General features: G+C 31.4%; 1 protein-coding gene across 7 annotated transcripts; it reads right to left on the reverse strand.

The window, feature by feature from the left end:
- Window positions 1-1,375: 1,375 nt before the first annotated feature.
- LOC411181 (sodium- and chloride-dependent glycine transporter 1) lies at window positions 1,376-22,992 on the reverse strand. Of its 7 annotated transcripts, none has more exons than XM_016912896.2 (12): window positions 22,263-22,991; window positions 19,693-19,978; window positions 15,037-15,093; window positions 12,588-12,840; window positions 8,885-9,043; window positions 7,766-7,973; window positions 7,353-7,524; window positions 6,603-6,959; window positions 6,011-6,220; window positions 5,116-5,457; window positions 4,342-4,576; window positions 1,376-2,414 (listed from the first exon to the last, which is right to left on the reverse strand). In XM_016912896.2, the coding sequence occupies exons 3-12, from the start codon at window positions 15,052-15,054 to the stop codon at window positions 2,248-2,250; spliced, it is 2,121 nt and encodes a 706-aa protein (XP_016768385.1). In that variant the 5' UTR covers window positions 15,055-15,093; window positions 19,693-19,978; window positions 22,263-22,991; the 3' UTR covers window positions 1,376-2,247. The 7 variants fall into 7 exon arrangements, with proteins under 7 accessions (XP_016768385.1, XP_016768384.1, XP_394655.3 ...); XM_016912895.2 differs by having other exon boundaries at window positions 12,588-12,843; XM_394655.6 differs by lacking the exon at window positions 15,037-15,093 and having other exon boundaries at window positions 12,588-12,843.
- Between the last annotated feature and the right edge of the window lie 380 nt (window positions 22,993-23,372).

Consider the following 23,372-nt stretch of genomic DNA (forward strand, 5'->3'; position numbering starts at 1 on the left):
TAGCCTCTGTCCACACAAATTGAAAAAATAATATACGTTTAATACAGTATATGTATATTATCAAATATTTATTATTATTTTTAGCATAAATTTCGATATCGATGTCTACCTACATTCTTACATGAAATCTATATTATCGTAGAGTAAAAATTGATCTGTAATATTGTTACCTAGAATCTGAAATAATATGGAATAATATTATTGAGATCTTTACACGTAATTATATTTCGTCCATTTAAATTCGCTCTTTGATCTTTCATAAATTCCTTTGATTTTGGTTCTCCATTCTATCGTTGAACATATATATATATATATATATATATTCTTCTGACGTTTAACAATTTAACCCTTTAAGCGTTGAAACATACATTTTTATTGACTTGTCGTAAAAAGTTTCTCAATCTTACTAGTTTCATAAATAATTTAAAATAAATTAATTAGAATATCATATTCACACAATATGAATAAAATTATTTTTTACAAAATTAATATTATATTTTGTTAAGTTAATATATTTAAATAGATACAAATTATAATTCAATATTGGCCGAAAAAAATTAATAAAAATCATCTTAAAATGAACGATGATGGGTAAAAAAAATTTTAATTTCCAAAGATTATATTTCAATTCTATTCCCATTTCTCCATACTACTTCGATGTCAACGCTGAAAGGGTTAAGTAAAACGATAAAAATATACTATCGCTACAATCGTCTTAACAAAAATATTTTTACAAGATCCCTAAAGATTATTACAATCACTCGTTTGGAGGACATGGACGAGTGAAAGAAGGATAGCGCTAATTATCCCCCATTCTAACATTATCCTTCCCCATCCCCTCTCTTCCCACTCCTAACTCCTTTTTCACCCTTTTAGAATCTTTCAATTGCTGGACAATTTTTCCTTATTCACTCGACATAACCTATATAGTATAGAAACATTTCGCGAGTCAACATCGAAAAAAGTACCAAACACTCGCCTTAACTAGAAACGTGCTTTACAAAAGAAACGAAATATGGCGATTAACAACAAGTATATGTACATATCCCATTATATATGTATATATATGTATGTATGTATGTATTTATATCTGACGACAAAAAAATTGTCCAGCGGTTTATGTCCGATGAAAAATTCAGCCTGAACGATACGAGAGTTGCATACATGTAAAATCGCGACGACCACGATGACCGCTAAAAACGAACAAACGTCTAAAATCCCACGCCGAAATCTCTAAATTGATCCGCCATGCAAGTTAACATTATCTTAGATAAGATTACCTTACACAGAAGCGATACGATCAATTTCGATCGTCCAAATAGTTTGGGGATCGAATAATCGTTCGTTTTAATCTATCTTTGAATTGAATTGTATGTCCTCGCTTCGACGTGGATAAGCAATAAATAACTTTCTTTCGTTAGGATTAGATTAAATTTCCCTTCCGCTCACTTCACTTCACCTCCTCTTCTTCGTCTCTCCTACCCATACATTCTATTCTTATGTACAATCGAAAGCAGTGGAGTAGCGTTTAATTTTTCCTATATGATATCGCAGAGCGTATTCCTCACGAGTTTCTTCCTCGATCGATAACAGTTTTGATTTCTTTTCCTTTTTCTTTTTTTTCACGCGAGTCGCCTAATGATCTATCTATTATTTTTTTATAATAACGAAATTAATATTATTATTTTGCTAATATTAAAGGATAACAACAATTTTAATTTATCCTTAAATATTCTTACCAGTCTATATGTATATATATATATATTCGTAGCTACGAAAGCAAAGAACAAGGATATATCAAATATATTTATGCAACGAAAGAAATATACGCATTTGTAAAAATTTAAATTTAACAAATTACAAACGTAACGATACGAGAGAGATATTATTTAAAATCGTTACATGTAATAACGGATATTTTGTTAAGTTCTGTTGGAATTCAAAATTACAATGTAATACACGACAGTGAGAGATTCGATTATATCAAAAAATACACTAACTATTCCCGTCTTAAAAAAATAAATTCATAGGAATCTTTTTTTCTTTTTTTTGTTTTCGTCTCTTCTTCCTCCTCTTCTTTCTATTGGAATATTCAATGTCGTTCAATGTCGTTTTCGACCGCCACCCGATCGATCCATCGATTGTGTTATCCTATCCGCGATATGCAACTACCTGTTATTGGCGTGTTGTGTCTTTGGCAATAGAGGTCTGGGCAGACTCGTCTTTAGAGATAAAATGAACATCGTGTCAGACTTGTTGGGATGTGATCAAGTCGGTTTTACTAGAATTCTTGAGGATCGACGGCCCAGGAAGTTTCTGAGCGGCGCCGGATGTGCTCGAGGGTTGCACCATCATCGGTTGACCGTTCACCAGGACTATGGTGTCTCTGACGGAATTATATCCTCCTGGTGGCCCTGTGTTATAATTTAAATTAAGCATGAGTAATTTTTTTTTTTTTTAACATGAAAATCCAAGAAAATTTTGAGTTCGATTAAAATTTAGAATAATTATTTTAACGTAGATATTTTATATTCGTGTAAGAAAAAGGATGAAAGTTTTTTAATTATCGATAATTAAAGTATTTGATTGAATGTAAGTTTTTCATCATTCAGTGAAATTGCAATATCGTTATAATAAATTTACCTTCTATCTATATATATTTTGCAACAACTTGTTTAGCACGAAACGTCATATATTGTTACCGATAATTAATCAATAAATTTTATTATAGTTGAATATATCAGAATAATATTGATGATAAATTATTACAAGATATTAGATTATTGATATAAATCGGAGAAATTTTAGAATGGAAAATTGTTCAAGAACAATTGAATCAATCAACTCCAAAAATATTACTGGAACCAAACTACTAGGACCTTGACATCTAACAATTCTGTAAATACTCGATTAAGACGTATTTCGGTATCGATTATGCGTAGGAAGTGACCCTTGCATGGAATAATTCTTGATCAACTTAATAATCTTGTTTAATAATAGACGCACACAAATTATTCGAATAGTATTCGAATAGAAATTTATTTAAAAAAAATTCTCTGATTTCTTAATATATTCGTAAGAATATCTTGAAGAACGATTATACAAGCTAAAACAAATACATAAGATGGTATATAAAAATGTCGTTTGAAACTTGTTTATTAAATTATAGGTTTAATATTCTATTAAATGAAACGAGACAGAAAGAGGGTGACCTCGTTTATTTTGCTTCATCAAACTTCAATTGTTTGTGACTTACAATTAATAAATAAGTCTCGATCAATATTTTTATATAGTTATTTTTGTACTATGTTTTGATTTCTAGAATCTATTCAAAATTGTATTAAGCTTCTCACATATAATCTTACATCTTATAATAAATTTCTATTATCTGAACTATTATCTGAGTTTGATTAAAACTCTATACTTTTATCCTTTGAAACATTTATAATATTGAGATGATTTGTTGAAAAACAGATAGAATATTAATGAATAAATAATCTGGATCCATAATTAAAAAAATATTACATCACAATTGCTTTGCAATTGTATTTCCATTAATCTTTTTGAAATATATAATTATGAGAAAAGAAACCATATGAAAATTTCTTTAAACAATTTCACACTACCATGAATTAAAAATTATTTTAGTTTACTAATTTTAAACTCTATACTTTTATCCTTTGAAACATATTTGTTGAAAAACAGATAGAACATTAATGAATAAATAATCTGGATCCATAATTAAAAAAATATTGCATCACAAATTGCTTTGCAATTGTTGTTCCATTAATCTTTTTGAAACATATAATTATGAGAAAAGAAACCATATGAAAATTTCTTTAAACAATTTCACACTACCATGAATTAAAAATTATTTTAGTTTACTAATTTTAAACTCTATACTTTTATCCTTTGAAACATATTTATAATATTGAGATGATTTGTTGAAAAACAGATAGAATATTAATGAATAAATAATCTGGATCTATAATTAAAAAAATATTACATCACAATTGCTTTGCAATTGTATTTCCATTAATCTTTTTGAAACAAGAAAAATGTTATATGAAAATTTCTTTAAACAATTTCACACTACTATGAATTTAAAATAATCTCTCTCACGCCAAAATACTTTCAAAAAAACTCAACATAGTAACATATTACACTTTATTTTACAACAAGTTTCACAATATGTATTATCGTTTAGCTTATTATATCCGGATTAATCCTTCACCAGTCCTATTTAAATCCGATTAAAATTATTCTGTTGAAAATTCCCTTACACGTACATCCCATACAATAGTTACACGCAAGATTAACGCTTAATTAAATCTGGATTACCTGGTGACGGGGTGTGAGTGAGCGTTCTCGACGGGGTGGAAGGATTCCTGCTCGCTGGACCCCAATCGGAAGTAGGCTGTAAAAGCATCTTGGCTCGCCACCACACGTTCTTCCCGTTGCTCTTCTTCGTTTTACCTTTGCCAGGCCTCTGGTACGATGGCCTGTTGTCCAGGTCGTCGTCGTCGTCGTCGTCGTCGTCGTAGGCGGAACGTCGACGACGATCCCTCAATTGGCTCTGTGATAATTTATTAATAAATATTGGATGTACGGAAATTTCTATAGAATATTTTGAGAATATTAATGGGGTGGACGATGAAAGAAATGATGCTGTTCACCCTTTTCAGATGTATTTCATTATATTTGATCAAAATTAGACACAATTTTGTCTGAGTTATATATATTTATATAACTTTAAAATTTGAATATTGTTAAAAAGTTTTTTATTTACATTACAATTTATTATCAGATTATTATCAATCGTGACAAATACATTTATCTCACGTTACATTAGTAAAACTATTTCCAGGTTGAATATTATAGATGACAAAACACTCGATGAGTAAAAAAAAGTTTTGTTTGTGCAATCAAGTACTCTTATAATTGACGTTTCAATAATCGATATTCCAATAATAATCGACATTCCATTGTATATACACCAATCCTGTAAACTCCCACTTCAACTTGTTCGATTTCAAGAGGGGAAATACTTTAAAATGTAACATTTGCTACGATATCATTTTTTTTTTCTTTTTAAATTTTGCACTTTGCACTTACGAGAGCCAGGCCAACGATGACCAAAACTGGTATCATACCAACGACCCATCCGACAATGTCCGCCCATTTTGGATAAACGTAGACACCGTATTTGAGGGGCTCGTATTCGACCCAGTTGAAGAAGAGGATGAAGAAAAGGGTGGCCGGTGTAATCACTTTCCACATCCAGGTCCAGAAAAATCTCCAGAGACGGCTACGAGGCCCGATCATTTGCTGTACATCGTCGAGAAATCGATCCGCGCCGTAAATCCAGGCGACCAAGATGCACTCACCGATGGCTATTAACAAAACCGACCAATTCGCCGCGTATTTGTCCATCAATTGCAACCAATACATGCCAGCCTGAAAATATGAAAATGTTTATATGATATTTAATCACGATCATCTTCGATTATTATTCTTTTATGATAGAAAAATATGTATATATAATAATCAAAATGCTCTAATTTTAATCCATTTTCCATTTTCCTCTGTTTATATTCAAAAAATGTGTCAGAAAGAATTTTGCTTTGAGAGAAAAAAGAATTTAATATAGTTAGGTTTTTTAAATGGACGCAATGGAAAGGTCAATGGTATTTTTTTATATGAGATCATATAATTTTTAATGCACCTCGATATTCTCTATAAAAAAAAAATATCTATCCAGAAAATTTATATGGAATAGTTGGCTTACAAGATATTTCAACTTCATGTTCAAAAAATTTATAAAATTTATACATTAGAGAATATCTTCATATATTGTTCCATCTATAAAAATTTAATTAATTGACACATTTTTTGAACAATTCAAGAATATATGATAAAACGAAGAGAATCTTTTCATAAAATCTTTTCTACGTTTGTTCTACAAACAACTGTAAAAAAAAACTGTATATAACATTGAATATAAACTTACGTTAGTAGTAAAAATAATTCCACCAGCGTAACCGAACACGGCTGCCGCCAAGACAACCCACAATTTGTAGTTTCTTAATGCTGGAAAGGCATCGAGAATTGCTGTGGTGACAGTTTCCATCAAAGCGAATTGAGAGTCAAGACCCAAGGTGAGGAGCATCACGAAAAAGAGCAGCGACCAAACTGGTGCGACTGGTAAACGTGCTACTACCTATTTTTTATATTTATTTCCTTTTTTGTCATCATGCATACACGGATATTATTTATTTATTTAAAGATAAATAAGAAAAATATTAATAGACACTAAATGTCAATTCTAAATTTTCCAAATTTTCACAATAAGTAAGTAAAAAGTTTCTTTAAAAACATATATCTATAGACATATTGTCTATGTTTATTATAAAAATAATCGTTAAAGTTGATAAAATGTATGTATCATCCCCCTTATATCCTTTATTTAAAAAAATGAGATACAACGAAAACAATTGTATGATCAAGATTTGTAAAATATCAATATTCATTTACAAAAAAATTATTCATCTTGATCGAAAAAAACAATTTTAAGTAAAATTTGAAAAAAGCTGTTCACGTACCTCGGGATACACTATGAACGCCAATCCAGCACCCTGGTCGACGACAGACGCGACCGGAACCGCAAGCTCGTGAGCTAGGAAACCGATCACAGAGAAAATTACGAAGCCGGCGAAAAAGGACGTGCCGATGTTGCTGACGGCGACGATCAACGAATCCTTGTAGCAATTGTTGGTGAATTTGTTGTAGGAGCTGAGCGTTATCAGACCGCCCCAAGCGGGGCTCAAGGCGAAGAATATCTGCACAGCGGCGTCGCCCCACACTTTCGCGGACATCAGCCTTTTCCAATCGGGTGTTAAGTAAAAGAGAATGCCCTCGTTGGCGCCAGGAAGCAAAATTCCACGAATGAAAAGAGCGATCTGCCAAAACAAAATCGAAACGTTTCTACCGTTTAAAATCCTCTCCTTGGTTCTTCAATGCTTTTCGAATCGGAGGAAGAATCTGTATCGAAGAGATATCGATTCGAAGGAAGGAAAGAAAAAGGAAAGAAGTTTCGATTTCTAATAGAATTCTACTGAGGAGAGAATGTATTTTTAAAAAAATAAGTTAAAGAAAGAAAAGATTGATGGAAGAATTAAAGGGAATGATGAAAATCATGCTTAAAAATTAAAGAAGATTTTTAGATTGAGAGAAGCGTTAGTAAAAAGATTAAGAAAATTTGTTTGACAAAGAGTGGAGTAGCAGGGACAAGTGCACATTTTCCCATAGAGAAAATAAGGAAAAATATAGAATAGAATTTTTTCAAAGTTTACCAGAACAACGTATGGGAAGAGAGCAGTGAAATAGACAACCTTTCCCGAGCTTTGAACACCTTTGCTCAGGCAAAGGAAGACAATGATCCAAGCTAGTAAAAGATTCACCGCCATCGAGGGTCGAATGGCTCCTGTCTCCTCTATACCGCTACTCATCCCCAACACGTGATTGCTGCACAACACATTTCAATTGATATACCATCAAATTATTTAATTAATCGATCGAATTTTCGATTAAACTTTTATTAAGAATCGAAATAACAAAATCGTGACATTTTTCTTTTTTTTTTTTTTCGAAATCATAAGACATCGACAAAAGGTTGTTTCATCGTTATTTTCCATCGAGGATGCAGATGTTGATTAGATTACAAGAGAATCGATATTTAAGATAGTATTTGTTATAAGATTCTTACTTAAAATATTCCTCGGCCGGTGGTCTTCTAATGGCACTAGTGATATTTTCGAGAGTCAGGCCCATGGAGGCCATCTGGGTGGAATTTAAGCATTTCCCTTTGAAATAACTCATGTTTTGAGACGCGCACGCCTCGGCAGCTTCTGGCATGAAGCAGTCTTCGGTGCTCCATGCTGGTTCGCACTTGCTCCATGGCAGTTTACCAGCTCCTGTGCGTATAATTTTACATCATAATATAAAATTTTATAACAAAATTACACAAAAGTAACATTATACTTTTCGTTATAATTTTAATTTTCCATGTAATTTGTACACCTGATATCCTGAATTCGTGATACAAATGAAGGAAATTCTATGATTCGATGTAAAATAATTAGAAATTGCGTAGGAGGCTTCGTTTTATAAATAAAATTTTCCAAATATAAATTAATCAATTCTCCAACGTAATAATCTATTCATATTTTCTTTATATTTTTATTTCGAACCTTCGTTTTATAAATACGGATGAATTAAATGGAAATTAAAATTATATAAAAATTCGTATATTATTTTATTTTATTTTTCTTTGATCGTACTTTTTCCAATAAAAAAAAATAAAAAAGGGAACGAAATTCGTAAGAAACCTAGATATTCGTCCGACACATTCGAGTAACATAGATTCAGTGAGATCAATAATTCACGCTTCACGTCTTCGCATTCGCGAAACATTTGAAACAAAGACTCATTTTCCTTTTCTAAAAAATAAGAGATGGATATATCGAATGATATACAAGTGACGAGAAATATTAATACATCTTTTCATCGCTGTTACTATGAAAAACAATGTTTTACATGGAATCGAATGATTTCAGGATATTACTTTCTTTTTTTTCTTTTTTATGTAACACGTGAAATAAAATACATGTGAAAATCGTTAACGTTTTTTTCTTTTTAATGGGATCGTATATTTTATCCGTATAAAAAGATAAAGAACACGCAAAACGATCTATCTACCGTTCGTGTTCCCCTTATCTTTCATACTTGGTAAATTTTATAAATTTTAAATCCTATATAAAACAATTTTTAATTATCAACATAAATATATAACAATAAACAAGCATCCTATGTTTAGAAAACTCACCAGCCACGGAGACGAATATGTAATAAAGGGTCCAGGCGATGATCAAGTTGTAATAGAGCATCACCACAGAACTGACCAACACCATTCCGTATCCCAAGCCGCGCAGGAGGGGGCAGAAGCGTTTGTAAGCTGCCACTGGGCCAAGGCTCGCGTACTGCCCTGGGGGAGAGAATATTGCAAAAGAGAAAGAAAAAAAGGGAAAAGGGAAGAGAATAGACGAAGAACCGAGGAAACCGATCGATAAACCATCTGTGCCAGGCCGGCTATCCTACGGTGCACACCTGCAATTTACACGGAGTATAGAGAGAGAAAGAGAAAGAGAAAGAGTGAGGGAGAGAGAGAGAGAGAGAGAGAGGTCGATATCACGAACGGTTCACCGGTTCGCCTAAAAATAACGTTACGTAAGCACTGGTAACGAGGAACGATCGTTCATTGATCGTTCTATTTCGGTCGATAAACAAGCGTGGCTTGACCTTGGGCAAGCATGACCATAAGAGTAAGGTTTGTATTCTTACGACGTGCGTATCTTGGTGTCTATTTCCGTGTTATTTCACCCCGTTCGCGATCGAGATATCTCGTGATGACGCAATTTCGTTCATGCGAGGCTATTCAGAGTGTATCCTGAAGTCTGTCACGATATAGAATAGGACAGAAGGTAAAAATCGTGTCGAAAGAAATGATAATTGAAACATTGATTAATTAAATACAGTGAAATTTTTTTGGGTTCATAAGAATATGCTTCGATATCCGTTCGAAAATTCAATGTTCGTCGTCAAAAATTATTCACTGTATGATTCTATCATAATGGCTTTTCGATAAATTATTAAATATTACGTTTTTGGTTGAAATTGAATATTTATTTAAACTCTCGTTCGAAGCTGAAAACCGATTATTAATTTTTTCGTTTATTTTTTTGTTATTTTTTATTGAAAAGATTGATTTTATGCTCGTTTATTTTTAAAAAAACGAATTTTTATATATATATAACTTTAATTAATTCTCGATTACTTATTATCTATATTACATTATTCTATTTATGAAAATAAATGATATGTATCGTTTAATAAAAATATAATTAAAAAAATAAAAATAAATTTAATACTTTTATAAATAAAAATTATTAATTGATTAAAAATTTTGTTTCTTTTATAATTTTGTTAATAAATTGTTTATTTCACATATATTTTTTTTATTATGTTATATTATATTTTTTTATAATATTTATATTTTGAATTATTCTTTGTGTTTCATTTTTATTAGATAAAACGAAATCTATTTGGAAAAACATAATATTTTTACTTTAATAATTTAGAAACAAACTTTTTATAGACATTGTAAGATATATAATTATATATTTATTATAGATATCACAAAATTGATGATTTGTTGGATATATCAATCCTTCAGCAAAGTGATAATAAATAGATAAAAATGTCGCACTTGTTAATGAAAGATCACGCAAAGTATTTCTTTCCAACCATATTTTATCGTGAAATATCTTGTTTATAATAAATGAACAATTAAAAAACGTTATATTTTTTTCATCTTTCTTTTTTTCTTTATTTTTCCAATACAAGTTGAAAACAATTGATCTCTTGCAAAGTTTGATCATAAATCCTATCAATCTAGAATTAATCAATTTTATTATTTTAAAAAATATTTTTTAAAAGGCACAATTTGTTTGCAAGAATCTTGAACAACTGAATTATACGATATAAATGATTTAAAATGGAACCACTTTGCAAGACCAAAATAACTTTATTCTTGTTCTGAGCACGAAGCATGGAGGATATTGCATGTTCTTGGAAACCGACATTTATTTGTTCTGATCAAATAGAAATAATATCACTTCCTCCCATTTCGTTTTGTCAAATTGTTATATTACTTTATTTATTTGATTTGTTTCCGATGGATCTGCTATTCTAATATTTATTCTTTATCCATTTATTCACGTGATATGAATAATACATTTACGAGTTTAATAATCTTTTAAATTATTTTGATGAGTTATCATGATTGAGCATGAAACATTGTAAAAATTTTTTATATAAACATATTGCTTTTAAAGTACACACAATACTTTATACACGGTTGAAAATATATGTTTGCTAATATAATAATATGATATTTTGAAATATACATGTATTATGTGTGCAACAGAGATTGTTATATTTCGTTATCAATCTTTATTACGTCCATTATCATCGATACAATAACGAGAAACAAGGAAAAAATTGATATAAAAAACATTCATTTCGTTCTTTGTTTTTATTTTTCAATTATTCTTTGATGAAAACTTGAAATTTGTATTTATAAATTCTTACTCTTTGTTTTATATTATATTAAATGTTTATTACTACTTTTAATAAAGCTGCTTATAACGGATGCTCTTTAGATTTCCATTAATAAGCCAAACGTGAAGTATAAATCAATAGGAAACATACGTACATATTAAATAATATCTAATTGAATCCAAAAATATCTTGATAAAATAAAAATGAAAAATATTAAATGAATACATGACACATATAAATTTAACGTACAAGTTAAATAATTATATTATAAAATAAAAATAATTAATCACATTTTATTTCTTTCCTATAACTTTGAATTCAAGCAAATTATTACAGAAATTATTTTAATTTTTGCTAATTTCTCTGTATTAATGAAATAGATTATATCTTTTACTCTAAAACATTAGAAAAATAAAATAATTACACTAGAACTAATTAACATAATATTAGAACCAAACAAAAATGATAAATAATGATAAACTTTAAATTTTTTATTTTGAAAATTAATATTTCATTTTATTAAAATTGAAATATAATTATGCAGAATATTATTATTAATAGTATTCATAGAATACTTTTAAAGAATAAATTAACACAAAATTATAATTGATGTAATAAATATCTGTTAAAGCTTATTTATTAAATTATAAGTAATAGACATTTGTATTAAATGAAACGAAATAAATATATAAGGATTTATAGATAAAAAGCTCATAAAATGCTTTTTTCCTGCAATCAAGAATATTGCAATTCTTTTTTTTTTATTAAAAAGCCATACGTAATAATATTCTTTATTATCATTTCAAATTTTATAATTTACAATTGTGTAGTTTTAATGAGTAACTATTTTATTAAATTAAATTAATATGAATTAAAATAATTTGAAAATCATTGAAACGTAAAAATCTATTATTATCTCAATATTTTCCAGTTTTTTTTAATTTGTTATTTTTCCAAAAAATTGTGAAACATTCTATAAATATTTTTTTGGCTATAACGAATACTCACTGCAAATTATAAATCTTCAAATCTTCAAATTGAAACTGATGATAACTAATAATACAGAACACTATTAATAACAGAGTTTAATAGAAAAAAATAGCTGCAATATGAGAAAATTGAAAAACATTCCATGAATTCTTTATCCATAGCATGCAGACTATCTATCTTCATTACATAGCTATCCTTTTATTTTTACCTCACTTACTTCATCAAATACAAACTTACGTCACTTATAACTTAATAAATTATCATTATTTAATATTATATTCAATATTTTTATTTTACATATCCATGTACAAAATATTCAAACCCGCAAATTTTTCCTTTTCTTATAGCTATATTAAGCAAATTATTTAACATTACTTTCTATACTTTTCGATGAAACAAATTATGTATATTTTGCTTACCTAAGGAAAGCTCCATGAACATTAGAGGCAGTCCCGCGATAATGAGCATCACTGTGAACGGTATTAGAAAAGCGCCCCCTCCATTTGAGTAGCAGAGATACGGGAACCGCCATACATTGCCAAGGCCGACGCTGTATCCCAAAAGAGACAACAGGAAGTCGAATTTCCCCGTCCATGTACCACGTTCCGGATGTTCGTCCTCGCCGGCCTGCAACGGCGCTTGGCTGTTCGCCACCGAGTACTTGTCTTCGTTCTGCTACAAATGGTACATGCTTTTATTTCACTCTGACTCGTTTACCATCATACAAATCGTCCTTACTTTTTTTTTTTAGCAAGTTTGATCGTTTGAAAAAGAATAGAATCGAATTTACACATTTTTGTGAAGATTCCTATCCGGTGGTTCTCAACTTTCGATTTAAAATTACAATCTTGTATTTTTTACTCAATATGTAGGCAATTTTATTATATTTGAATATTGGGAAATTGTTTGTTTTTGAATATTAGAAAATAAATCTTTATACAATGTAATAAAATAGTAAAGTTTAAAAAAATTGAGTATTAAATTAAAACAGATATTTATTACATTATTCTTTAGATGATAATTAAATTTTAATATTTTATGTTACATCAAACCAATTACATTCCATCACAAATTTCAATGATAAAACCTTACATGCATATCCAATCGAAACTATATCCTTCGAAATCATAAATAATTAAGGGAAAATTAGGCGTGACAGGGTAAATAAACTTACCTTCGTTCATGGCGGATGAGAAATTGTAACATCGTTAAGCATCGAATTAGGTCAGATCGTTCTATATATTTTCTCTTAACTCTCTCGTATTAACTTTGAAAATCCTCTGTACGTGGTATTCCCATCTCTCTTTCCCAGTTATCTTAATTATATTTCTTGGTTTGACTTTGCTCTTCGCATTATCGATCACTGAATATATTACCCTCGAGATTTAGAATCGAGATAACAAACTTTAGGTCGAAAAATGGTTGAGAACCACTGTGGCATTACGTGTCAAGGCGAAAGATTACCAATTTTCGCTACTATTTTTTTTTTTTTTTTTTTTTTCCTCGCGGAATTGGTAATTCCCCAATGATCTATGACTCGCCGTTGTGCAATTGTGTCACGTACGAAACGAACGTAGCCAGAAAAACTTATAAAAATTATAGTTTACGAGAGAATCTCAAAAATGGCGAGAATAATAATGGCTATTTGAAAATCAACAAATTGTCTCGATCCTTTGTGCATAGTCTTAATTTTATCTCGTTGCACATCCCATACATTCAGCAACTTAATTTAGTTAACATTGTTTTGGGAAACGCGTGTCAAGTGCAATTGTGGGCTTGATTTACGTACATACGTTCTGTATGCGTGTAATGCGTGAAAGCATGAACGGTGATGTGACATTAATAATATTTTTTTACGAAAACAAAATTAATGATTAGCTTTGAGACAATCTATTTTTATAAAATAAATTTTATGCACGGAAAAATATTTCTTATTCGTGAGATACGTCAATAATATGACAATACAATATTTCTTTAAATTATAATTAAAATTATATCTTTTTATATCTTCATTTGATAATGATAATGATATAATATAATAACAACGACATAAACATACACGATATTCAATATTTAAATAAATAATATCTTCTTGCATAAATTTCAAAAAGCAAATTTCAAAATAAAATAGCAAATATCTCAACAGATGATACAGAAACTTACCTCGAAATTTTTCGTATCGTTAGTTTCGATAGAGATTTTGATCGGTTTACTTTTTTAGCAAATTTTTAAAATAATTATAAGAATGTTTTTCATATTGATATTGTAAATTAATATTTCATAATGTCATTAATGATTTGTATAATTATAAAATAATTATAAAATCGTATCGTTCGAAAATTATTATTATGAGGAAATTACAATCGTTGATATGACGTATCAAATAATTTCTTTTTTGATCCTTGCACGAATACCTTTGCAAAACGATGTAATGAGCGTGTTCAAAATTGATTTTCCAGAAAAATGACGCGTATTTCTAATCGAGATGATCCGCGTTCCGGGAAAATTGCATTAAAAGTTCGATGAGATATTTTAAAATTGTTAGGTTAGGTTGTACTAGCTCAAAAATTTGTGACGTTTATATTAAATTTCATACGATATTAAAAACGATTGGATATTTGTATATTGGAAATACTTAGATAATTTTTTTAATACATCAATATATATCGAGAGAAAAATAATACATCGTTGAATAAATATTTTCTTTTTTTTTCTTCTTTTTTGTATTATTCGACGGTCGTAAAAGAATCGAATTTATTATAAGAATCGGAAAAGACATTGAAAGCGATCGAAAGCAAATGCTTCTACGCATTACTAATACATCAACTAGCAGTGTGTATGCATTTTAATTATTTTTTTATCGCATACCTTGCTTTTAAATTCCATTTAACAGGATCTCTTGGACATTCTCTCTTTCCTACGTCTCTGTGTACATCATTTAATGAATTAGTAGGATACTCATTGTAATTCGCGTCTCTTTAGACGTTATCTTTACATCTATACTTTTAAAAATATGGAATTTCTTTCTTAATATCAAAAAATTAATACAAGATCATGAATGTTCTTTTCTTTCAACAATTTATTTTTGTTATAAAAATAGAGAATTTATTTTATGAAACTTTATTTTTTAAATTTTATTCCATTTAAACGATCTAGATATAGAGTTATAAAAAATTAACAAAAAAAAAATGAAAAATGATACATAATATGCATTCATCAAGAAGAAAACTGATTCAATATTTTATTATTATTTGAGAAAACGTATAAATTCTCTTTATCAGAGGGTAACTTTATCCATAATTTCTTCCAATTAAAAATTTTGTCACTTGTAGCACTTTGCTTTTAAATTTTTGAAAAGTATCTCGACTTCAGATTAAAATGAAAAATTATATTCGATTAATTTTCTCTCACACAAGCAAATGAGCTTCAGTTTATGGTTATGGTTACGAAGTAATAAATAATCTAACCTCAAAACTTTTATACATTTTATATCTTTATCGAGATTTATAAATTAATTATTAGATTACTATCGTTCTATTTAACGATTTTAAATAATCGATCAAGTATCAAGAATTTCGTGACATAACAATTTTAATTAATTTCTATAATTAGTGTTTTATTTTATTTTATTTCTATTAAAACAAAGAGATAAATAATTGCGTTGTTAAAATTTTCTTTCTTCTTCGAATAATAATAATAATTTTTTTAAACGTTTATGTTTATCTTTTTTTTTTTTTGATTCCAATTTTTATTATCGTTATTCATGAATAATTGATCCATTATTCACGACTAATTTACTCTACTCCAATATCCTTGCATCGTCACATTAATAATCGTGACCACCATCTTGTTTTTCAAACATAAACCGATTTACTTTCAACATTACTCTTATTACATCACATCCAATTTTCCACGAAAAAGAAGCTATTCCATTAAACTTTGCTTTAACGATTACCTATTTAACGAAAAAATAAAAGAAAAAGAAAAGAAAAGAACAAGAGTAATGAACCGCCGCTCCGATTCAAACAGATTTTAATCAATTCAAGCGCAAAGGAGAAATTCTCCTCGTTAAGGGTTTGCAAAATCTTCTCGTTAATCTTCCTTTTACTTAGACGAGAAGGAGTTAACAATTTGCAGCACAGGGAGGGCTATTTTTCGAAGAAAGATTTTCATTCACCGACTATTTTCGTTTATCGTAATTGACGCTCGCATTAAGATCATCTCGTATTCCACGTGACATGAAAATGTGGTGCTGGAGAACATTTTTGCCTCGATGCTCAAGAACATTTGGTTTTGGCGAATCGATTAAAAGCCGAGGAGGAGCCCATTCAAGGAAATTTCATTTTCGAGATGGATTCCAGGCTCTCCAGGCCCGTCGCTGGCCTATCGATTTATCCACGAGCAGAACAGTTCCCTCTCGAGAACATCAAACTCGATATTCCGCGCGGATTCGAATGAAAATCCTAAATTTGAGGCCTCGGCGAAAATGTCAAGTATCGGGGATCGGACGTCGCGACCGAATTCCTCCAGTTTCGCGCTTCGATGGTTCAGATCGAATGGCTTTCCTTGCATTTTTCTTTTCTTTTTTTTTTCTTTTTCATCTTTGGAATGCCATTTCGAAACTAGTTTTACTAGAGTATTTTCGAGTAGGCCTTTTATCATGGAATGCGTTACGGGCGGGATTAGTTTTGTGAGTAGTTTTGCATAATTTTATTGAAGAATTTGTTACGAATTATTTACGAGGAATTTGTTTGTGAAATAGTTTCACGAGCTATTCCGCTTTTACTATCGGATGCATTACTGGTGGAATTGGGTTTGCATATATTACGTGGATATTGCGAAAGAAGTTTCAGTTTCTTTCTGGTGATAAAATATTTTTTTCTTTTTCTCTCCATATCCTTCTGGTGATAAAATATTCTAATAATCAATATGGAAAAGAGTAATGGTTATAAACAGGAACATATGAATATTGTAATGAAAAATTATAATTATATAATTATAATAGAACTTGTTTGAAATATAAACAAGGAAATGTATTTTTATTTCAAATCGTTATTGTTGGTTTCATTTTGAAATGAAACTACTGATTTTTGTACACACTTAGTTAAAGTAATCTAGAATTTGAAATTTATTACAATATGAATTTCTTATTAATATTTTTCTAATTTCAATTCAATTACAAATTCTCCAATTTGTATTATTATTATTAAATCGATCTTTAAATAAAATACAATTCTTAAAAATGACAATTATTTTCGTTTGGAGAATGAATTTCATCACGAGATGCATTTAATTGTTTCTAATGAATCAGAATGATTTTCGAATTAGGAAAATTTTGCTTTTCTAATTAGAAATCGTATTCGAGAAAATTAACACCTAATAGTTAATGACTCTTGCAATTAGTAAGATATCTAGTAACGAAAATTGCCAATTTAATTACAAGCAATTAATAACAATGCAATAACGAATGCTAAAAGAAACGTATATATTCCATGTTAATGCAAGGTTGCTGAAAATTTTCCTCTTATATTTTCAATACAGAAAGAAGAAATGCAATTGAAGAAAAAATAGGAAATGCTTAAAAAAATTTTAAAAAAAGCAATGATAAAAAATAGAAAACTGTTATATAAAAATGTATTAATTTAAAATCGATAGTTTTATTATAGAAAAAAATATATAATCAAAAGTAACTAATTCATTTTATCATTTAAAATATCTCTCTTTCGTTTTTGATAATATTAAAAAATATTTCAAATAAAAAATAAATGTTTTCGAGGCTCTCATATTCTGTATTTAATTGAGAAAAAATTTTAATTTTTTTACATATCAATGCGTATCAGAGATTATATAAAAGCGATTTTTTGATTTTTAAATAGAATTATATATTTAATGCACTATTCGATGCAATAGTTTATTTATTATGTCAAATAATTCTTTTATTGATAAAAAAAATTTATGTTAATTAAAAAACTAGGAAAACATGAATGAATATGTCTTTTATATAATACAATATAATTCTAAATCATTTCTTCCACTAATGATCCATTTTCTAGATTAGTTTTCATCACTGCTTTCAAAAATACACAAATATCAATAAAATTAATAATATCAAAATACACTCTTCTCGAAACCTCAAAACTCAATTTTTATTTGAAACATTTTTCGATATTAAGTTTCTTTAATTAAAAATAGAAGAAAATACTGCATAATTATATAATTTTTTCAATGAAACAACATTCTAATACATTCTCCAATTAAAAATTATCCTTTTCTCTCCTCGAAAAACTATGCATACTGACGCGTTGTAACGAAGACAGCGTTCACAGATTCACGAGAAGAGAAGACAAATAGAAGAGCAATCCAACGGTAAACTTCCAGGTGTCTAGAAAACGATGCAAATTCAAAGCGACGAATCGAGAGAACAATGGTTTTTTGCGAGATTGTGTAAGTGTCATGAAGAGGAGAAGGGTTTAGCCCCAAAGCATCCTGAACGATTCGTACGAAGCGAGAAAGCTTCGTAGCTTTCTCAGTGTGCGCGCGCAATTTCCATAATTCGAGTTTAAATCGGGGGAGAAAAAAGTCTCTACAAGTGCATTCCTCGCCGAATATTTGGATCCGTCGCTTTTTCTCCCTTTTATTTCTTGATCGTCGTTTAACCTTCACTACTTTTCCTACCTATTTGTCCGAAATATGTATTTCGGTCATTTCTAGAGTAGAGCAGTGATTCTCAACCTGTAGGTCAGAGAAATAATATTTTCCTCCAGTAAAAGTAGTGATTGGTTATTTTTTGTACAATCTTTCGCTGTTTATTTATTCTAATTTAATTACTGTATTCAGAGTGATATTCTTGATTTTTTTTTTTTTACTTTAAATAGAAGATAGAACAAATTGTTGCAAATAGATTTCCATAGATTATCTATTATTTTTATAACTTTTTTTAAACGATTTTTAATATTTATTTATTTTAATATAATTACATTGTCTCATAAAAATATCAAAGTGATATTTTCGATTTTCTTTACTTTACGTGAAAAAAGAGAATTGTAAATTTGAAAAAGAATTTGAAAAACGAAATATTGCAAATTTTTATTTATTTTAATATAATTAAATGATGTCTTAAAGGAGGATCTTCGATTTTTTTTATTTTATACGAGCAAAATAAATTATTTAAATATTATACAAAAAAAAAATTAAAAGAACCTGAGAGTGAAAATTGGACAATGTGATCGAATTGGTGATACAAGTGCACAAGGATCTTATCTGACAATGAGAATCATCGTGTTTCTGTGTGGAATAATAATTTTTAATAATTAACAATAAAATGCAAAAAGTTTTTAAGCATTGATTTATCCGAAAATGAAGCTCCATACATCCATATTTGAAATTCTGAATTATTTTCTGAACGAATTTTTAACGCAGAAGAAAAGAAGAGAAAAAATGATGCGAAGGAAGGAAAATAACATCAAAAAAAAAAAAGAATTACGATTGTTTTTTGAATTAAACAATTTAAATAAATTTACTTACGTCCCAGCAATCCAGATAGGGACGAATCCTTGGTGAGGACTCCTCCATTCTCCAAACTGGCACCGAACGTAACTAAGAAGTCAGGCGAATCTTCTCCTCTTCATGCTCTGCGAATGTCTGACAATTCGTGTTGGCGCATCTGTTCTCGATATATCGGTGTCCATTGTTAATATACGACTTCGTTCGACCGGCAAGCCTTTGTGGCCTGTCCCGTTTCTACCAATTTTCTCCTCCAATTTTTCTCCTCGATGCTCATTCTCCGTATCTTCGTCCCATTGTCTCTCTTCTAAAACAATAGACGAAGAGACTCGATCAAAATTCGATTTGTGATCACAGGTCACGTGATCAAAGGAGCAAAAGTGACAAAATCATCTAAGAGGCCAACGTTATATAATTGATAAATATTAACATCCAGGAAAGAAATTAATAAAAGTTTATAATAAAATTCTTTGCGAGTATTTATTATATCATTTAAAATAATTTACTAATATTTTTTTTTTTACTTTTTAGTTTAATCTGTCGCGTTTCTTCGAATGGATTCATCTCCAAAGATATTGGAGAAATAGAAAAATGAGACTCCTTACAAGGAAACGAAGAACGCTAAACGACAACTATTAACTATTCTAATTGCTGTTATCGAGCTCACAGATACATTGTCGTGCAATAACGTGGTTAACTCCTTCCAACTGGTTCGCCGCTTTGTAGCTGACAGTTCGGGTCACGCCGTATTTCTACACCGCCCACTATTTCCATCGTTCCCTTTCCTCCCCCGTTAATTGCGGAAATTCCGACCAACGATAACTTCAATCTCTCGTGGAAATATCCTTTATATACACGTCGATAAATAGCACCTGAATTAACGATTCCTTTCCGAACCATTTGCAATTTTCGGAAAAGTGTAAAAGCCATCCAGTTTCTCGACAGATGAATTATATAGTCGCGAGAAAAATTTCAAACGATTTCGTTGATCGATATTTATGAAAATACGAATCGTTATATGTTGATTGACACATTGAAATAAATTTAACGTCGTAATATTGTAATCGATTAGCTAATAGGAGGAGCGTTATGTAAGGAGGGAATTTTATATAGCGAGATATAAAATGATATAATAATTTCAGTTTCAAGAGAATCGGATATTCGAAATTTAATATTGTAATATTAATTGTTCGTATTTACGATTATCGTTCTCACTAAACGAAAGTTTCCTCGAGTTACCACCATTAGCATTTTGAATCTAAACAATGACGTTCTCTTTAAAAGAGAAAAATAACCCAACCCACGGATCGATTACCAACCTTCATTTCCTTAATCTATTTTACACTAATATTATCCTGAATGGTAGGCGGATTTTCAACAAGATGCACAATTTCCATTGGAAAGCAACTTGGAACATTCCACTGGGGGGTGGTTTCCATCGAAAAACTTGTTCTGCGGCGCAGAACAACTCGAAGGGGGAGGGAAGGAGGGGGTGAAAACGTGGCGTGAATCACTTATACCGGATGACAACGCAATTAGAATTAACCGAAGGTCCGCTCGAAGGCCTCGAGATTTCGATTATTCGAGGGGAGATTACTCGATAAATCGATAGGAAAATAAGAAGATCGTGGAATATTATATTCGAGGAAATCTTTCAACGCCCGCTGTTGACCTTGTCCGTCCGGCAGACTTTCGTCTTTAACCTCTTCGTCGATGGAGAGGAGGTGCGACTCGAGTGCACTCTCGCTGCGCGAAATTTCGTTTCCTCGTCGGCATTTAGCGAGACGATCTTCGTGATCGATACACGAATTCGAGGAGAATTTTCCAATAATTTTGAAAATTTTGATTCGAGGATAGAAAATAATTAAAATAGACTCGGTGATTCAGTGTTGGATGCGAAAATTTATTTATGATAATATTAGGGAGAAGGGATTATAATCTCAATACGAATAAAATATAATGAAGGGAATAGGAAAGCTTGATAATTTTCCAAGTTGAAAATAAAATGAAAAAAGACTTAATGAAAAATTCTTGCACCCCCAATGATAACTCGAGCGCGTTTAATACACGACGTCACGGCTTAAATGTCACTCGGCTGGTGGCCATGGTGGCACCAGTTCAGTACGCCGCACACGTACCTTGCCTCACGGTCTTACGTAAACTCGACAGTGGATTCCGCCTTCACGAGATCTGTGTCAGTGGAACTTGCTCCAAAACTTGCACGCGAAACTTCGCGTAATCGAGCATCATCGCGATCGAACACCGCTCCATATATCTAACTCGAGATCGTATTTACGCGATAAACACACGTATTCGTTCCGAAATAAGGAAAGGGATATCCTTCGCGCACAAATTCACCGAACAATTTTTTTGAACGATCTAAAACATTCTTTCGTTCCAATCTTACTGTACATACGATTGTTAACTCGATGCAAACCGTCTGAAATCACGGAATTTCTCCCCTTCACCCGGGAGAACGTTACGTAACCGTTCAGCGGCGTTCACGTTCACGAGTGTCGTGAACGGGTTCGTTTCGATCCCGGCCGAGAATCAACCCTCCCCCTCCTCCCCTCGAAAAGGGACGCACGCACCTGATTTGTTCACGGAACAAGCTTATCGTGCACATCCTCCACCGCTCGGGGATCCTCCTCCACTCGGCTTGATCAGCTGTCGTCGCGTCTGGCAGCTGTGCTCGCGCTGCCATCGGGTAACTTGGCTGGAGCCAAGGTCAGAGACACGCACTGTCACTCAAGGTTCTCAAGGTCACGAAGCGTACCAGGCACAAACTCGGATCAACACACTCGGGATCCCTCGAATCCCTCCCTCTTTTATCCCTTGTCGCACCAATTATTATTATTATTATTATTATTATTATTCATCGTTATTATGCGCTACATTATCGTGTTGTCGTTGACGGAACTGTTGGAGAGAAACCACTGGAGGAGAGAAACCACGAGAGAGAAACCATGCGGTGCGGACGGCGAGTGGAAAAGAAAAGGGTGAGGGGAGGGGGTGGAGGAGGAGGATGGAGGAGGAGGAGGTGGAGGAGAAGGAAAGAAAAGAAAAAGAAAAAGAAACGAGGGAGAAAAGACGCGGGGAGGAAGAAAGGAGGATAACGCGTAACGCGAGGCTGAGAGGCAAAGCTGGATAAAGAGACTAGACTAGGAGACGCGGCGGCGAGACGTGACGAGGCGAGGCGAAATGAGACGAGACAAGACGGACGGACGGACAGACAGACAGACAGACAGTGGAAACGGTCCGTGCCCGGGCAGCCAGCCAGCCAGCCAGCCAGCCTGCCTGCTTATGGGAGAGCTTTTCTACTTGCAGCACCCCCAGTCGACCCTGTCGAGCCACGAACTCGGCATCGATCGATATTACTGCTCCTGCGAGCTGCGTCCTACCCTTGCATTTTCTCTCTTGCCACCTACTCTCTTTCTCCACACCTTCTCTGTGCCCACCTTTCCCCTATCGTGGCTATCGTTTAACACCGAAACTCTTTAACTCTTCTCGGGATGCTCGGCTACTCGACCTTGCGTCGCCATTCTCTCTCTCTCTCTTTATGCGCTCTTTTTTTCTTCTTTCCCTCTTTCGCTTTCAATTTTTCAACCCCTCTCCTCCCCTCACATTCGTCTCCTTCCATATATATGAGGAGGACGGTTCGTTTACCGTGCGTGCACGTGTACCGTTGCTGATCTTGCTGT

The sequence above is a fragment of the Apis mellifera genome, linkage group LG6 (genome assembly GCF_003254395.2).
Source record: "Apis mellifera strain DH4 linkage group LG6, Amel_HAv3.1, whole genome shotgun sequence".
Classification (NCBI taxonomy): Eukaryota; Metazoa; Arthropoda; class Insecta; order Hymenoptera; family Apidae; genus Apis; species Apis mellifera.

Coding starts and splice junctions, on each gene's coding strand:
- LOC411181 (XM_394655.6), bottom strand. CDS start 19,740: ATGGAGGAGTCCTCACCAAGGATTCGTCCCTATCTGGATTGCTGGGAC. Junction 7,974..8,884: donor CATATTCGTCTCCGTGGCTG/GTGAGTTTTCTA, acceptor TTATACGCACAG/GAGCTGGTAAACTGCCATGG. Junction 6,960..7,352: donor TCTTCCCATACGTTGTTCTG/GTAAACTTTGAA, acceptor TTGTTTTGGCAG/ATCGCTCTTTTCATTCGTGG.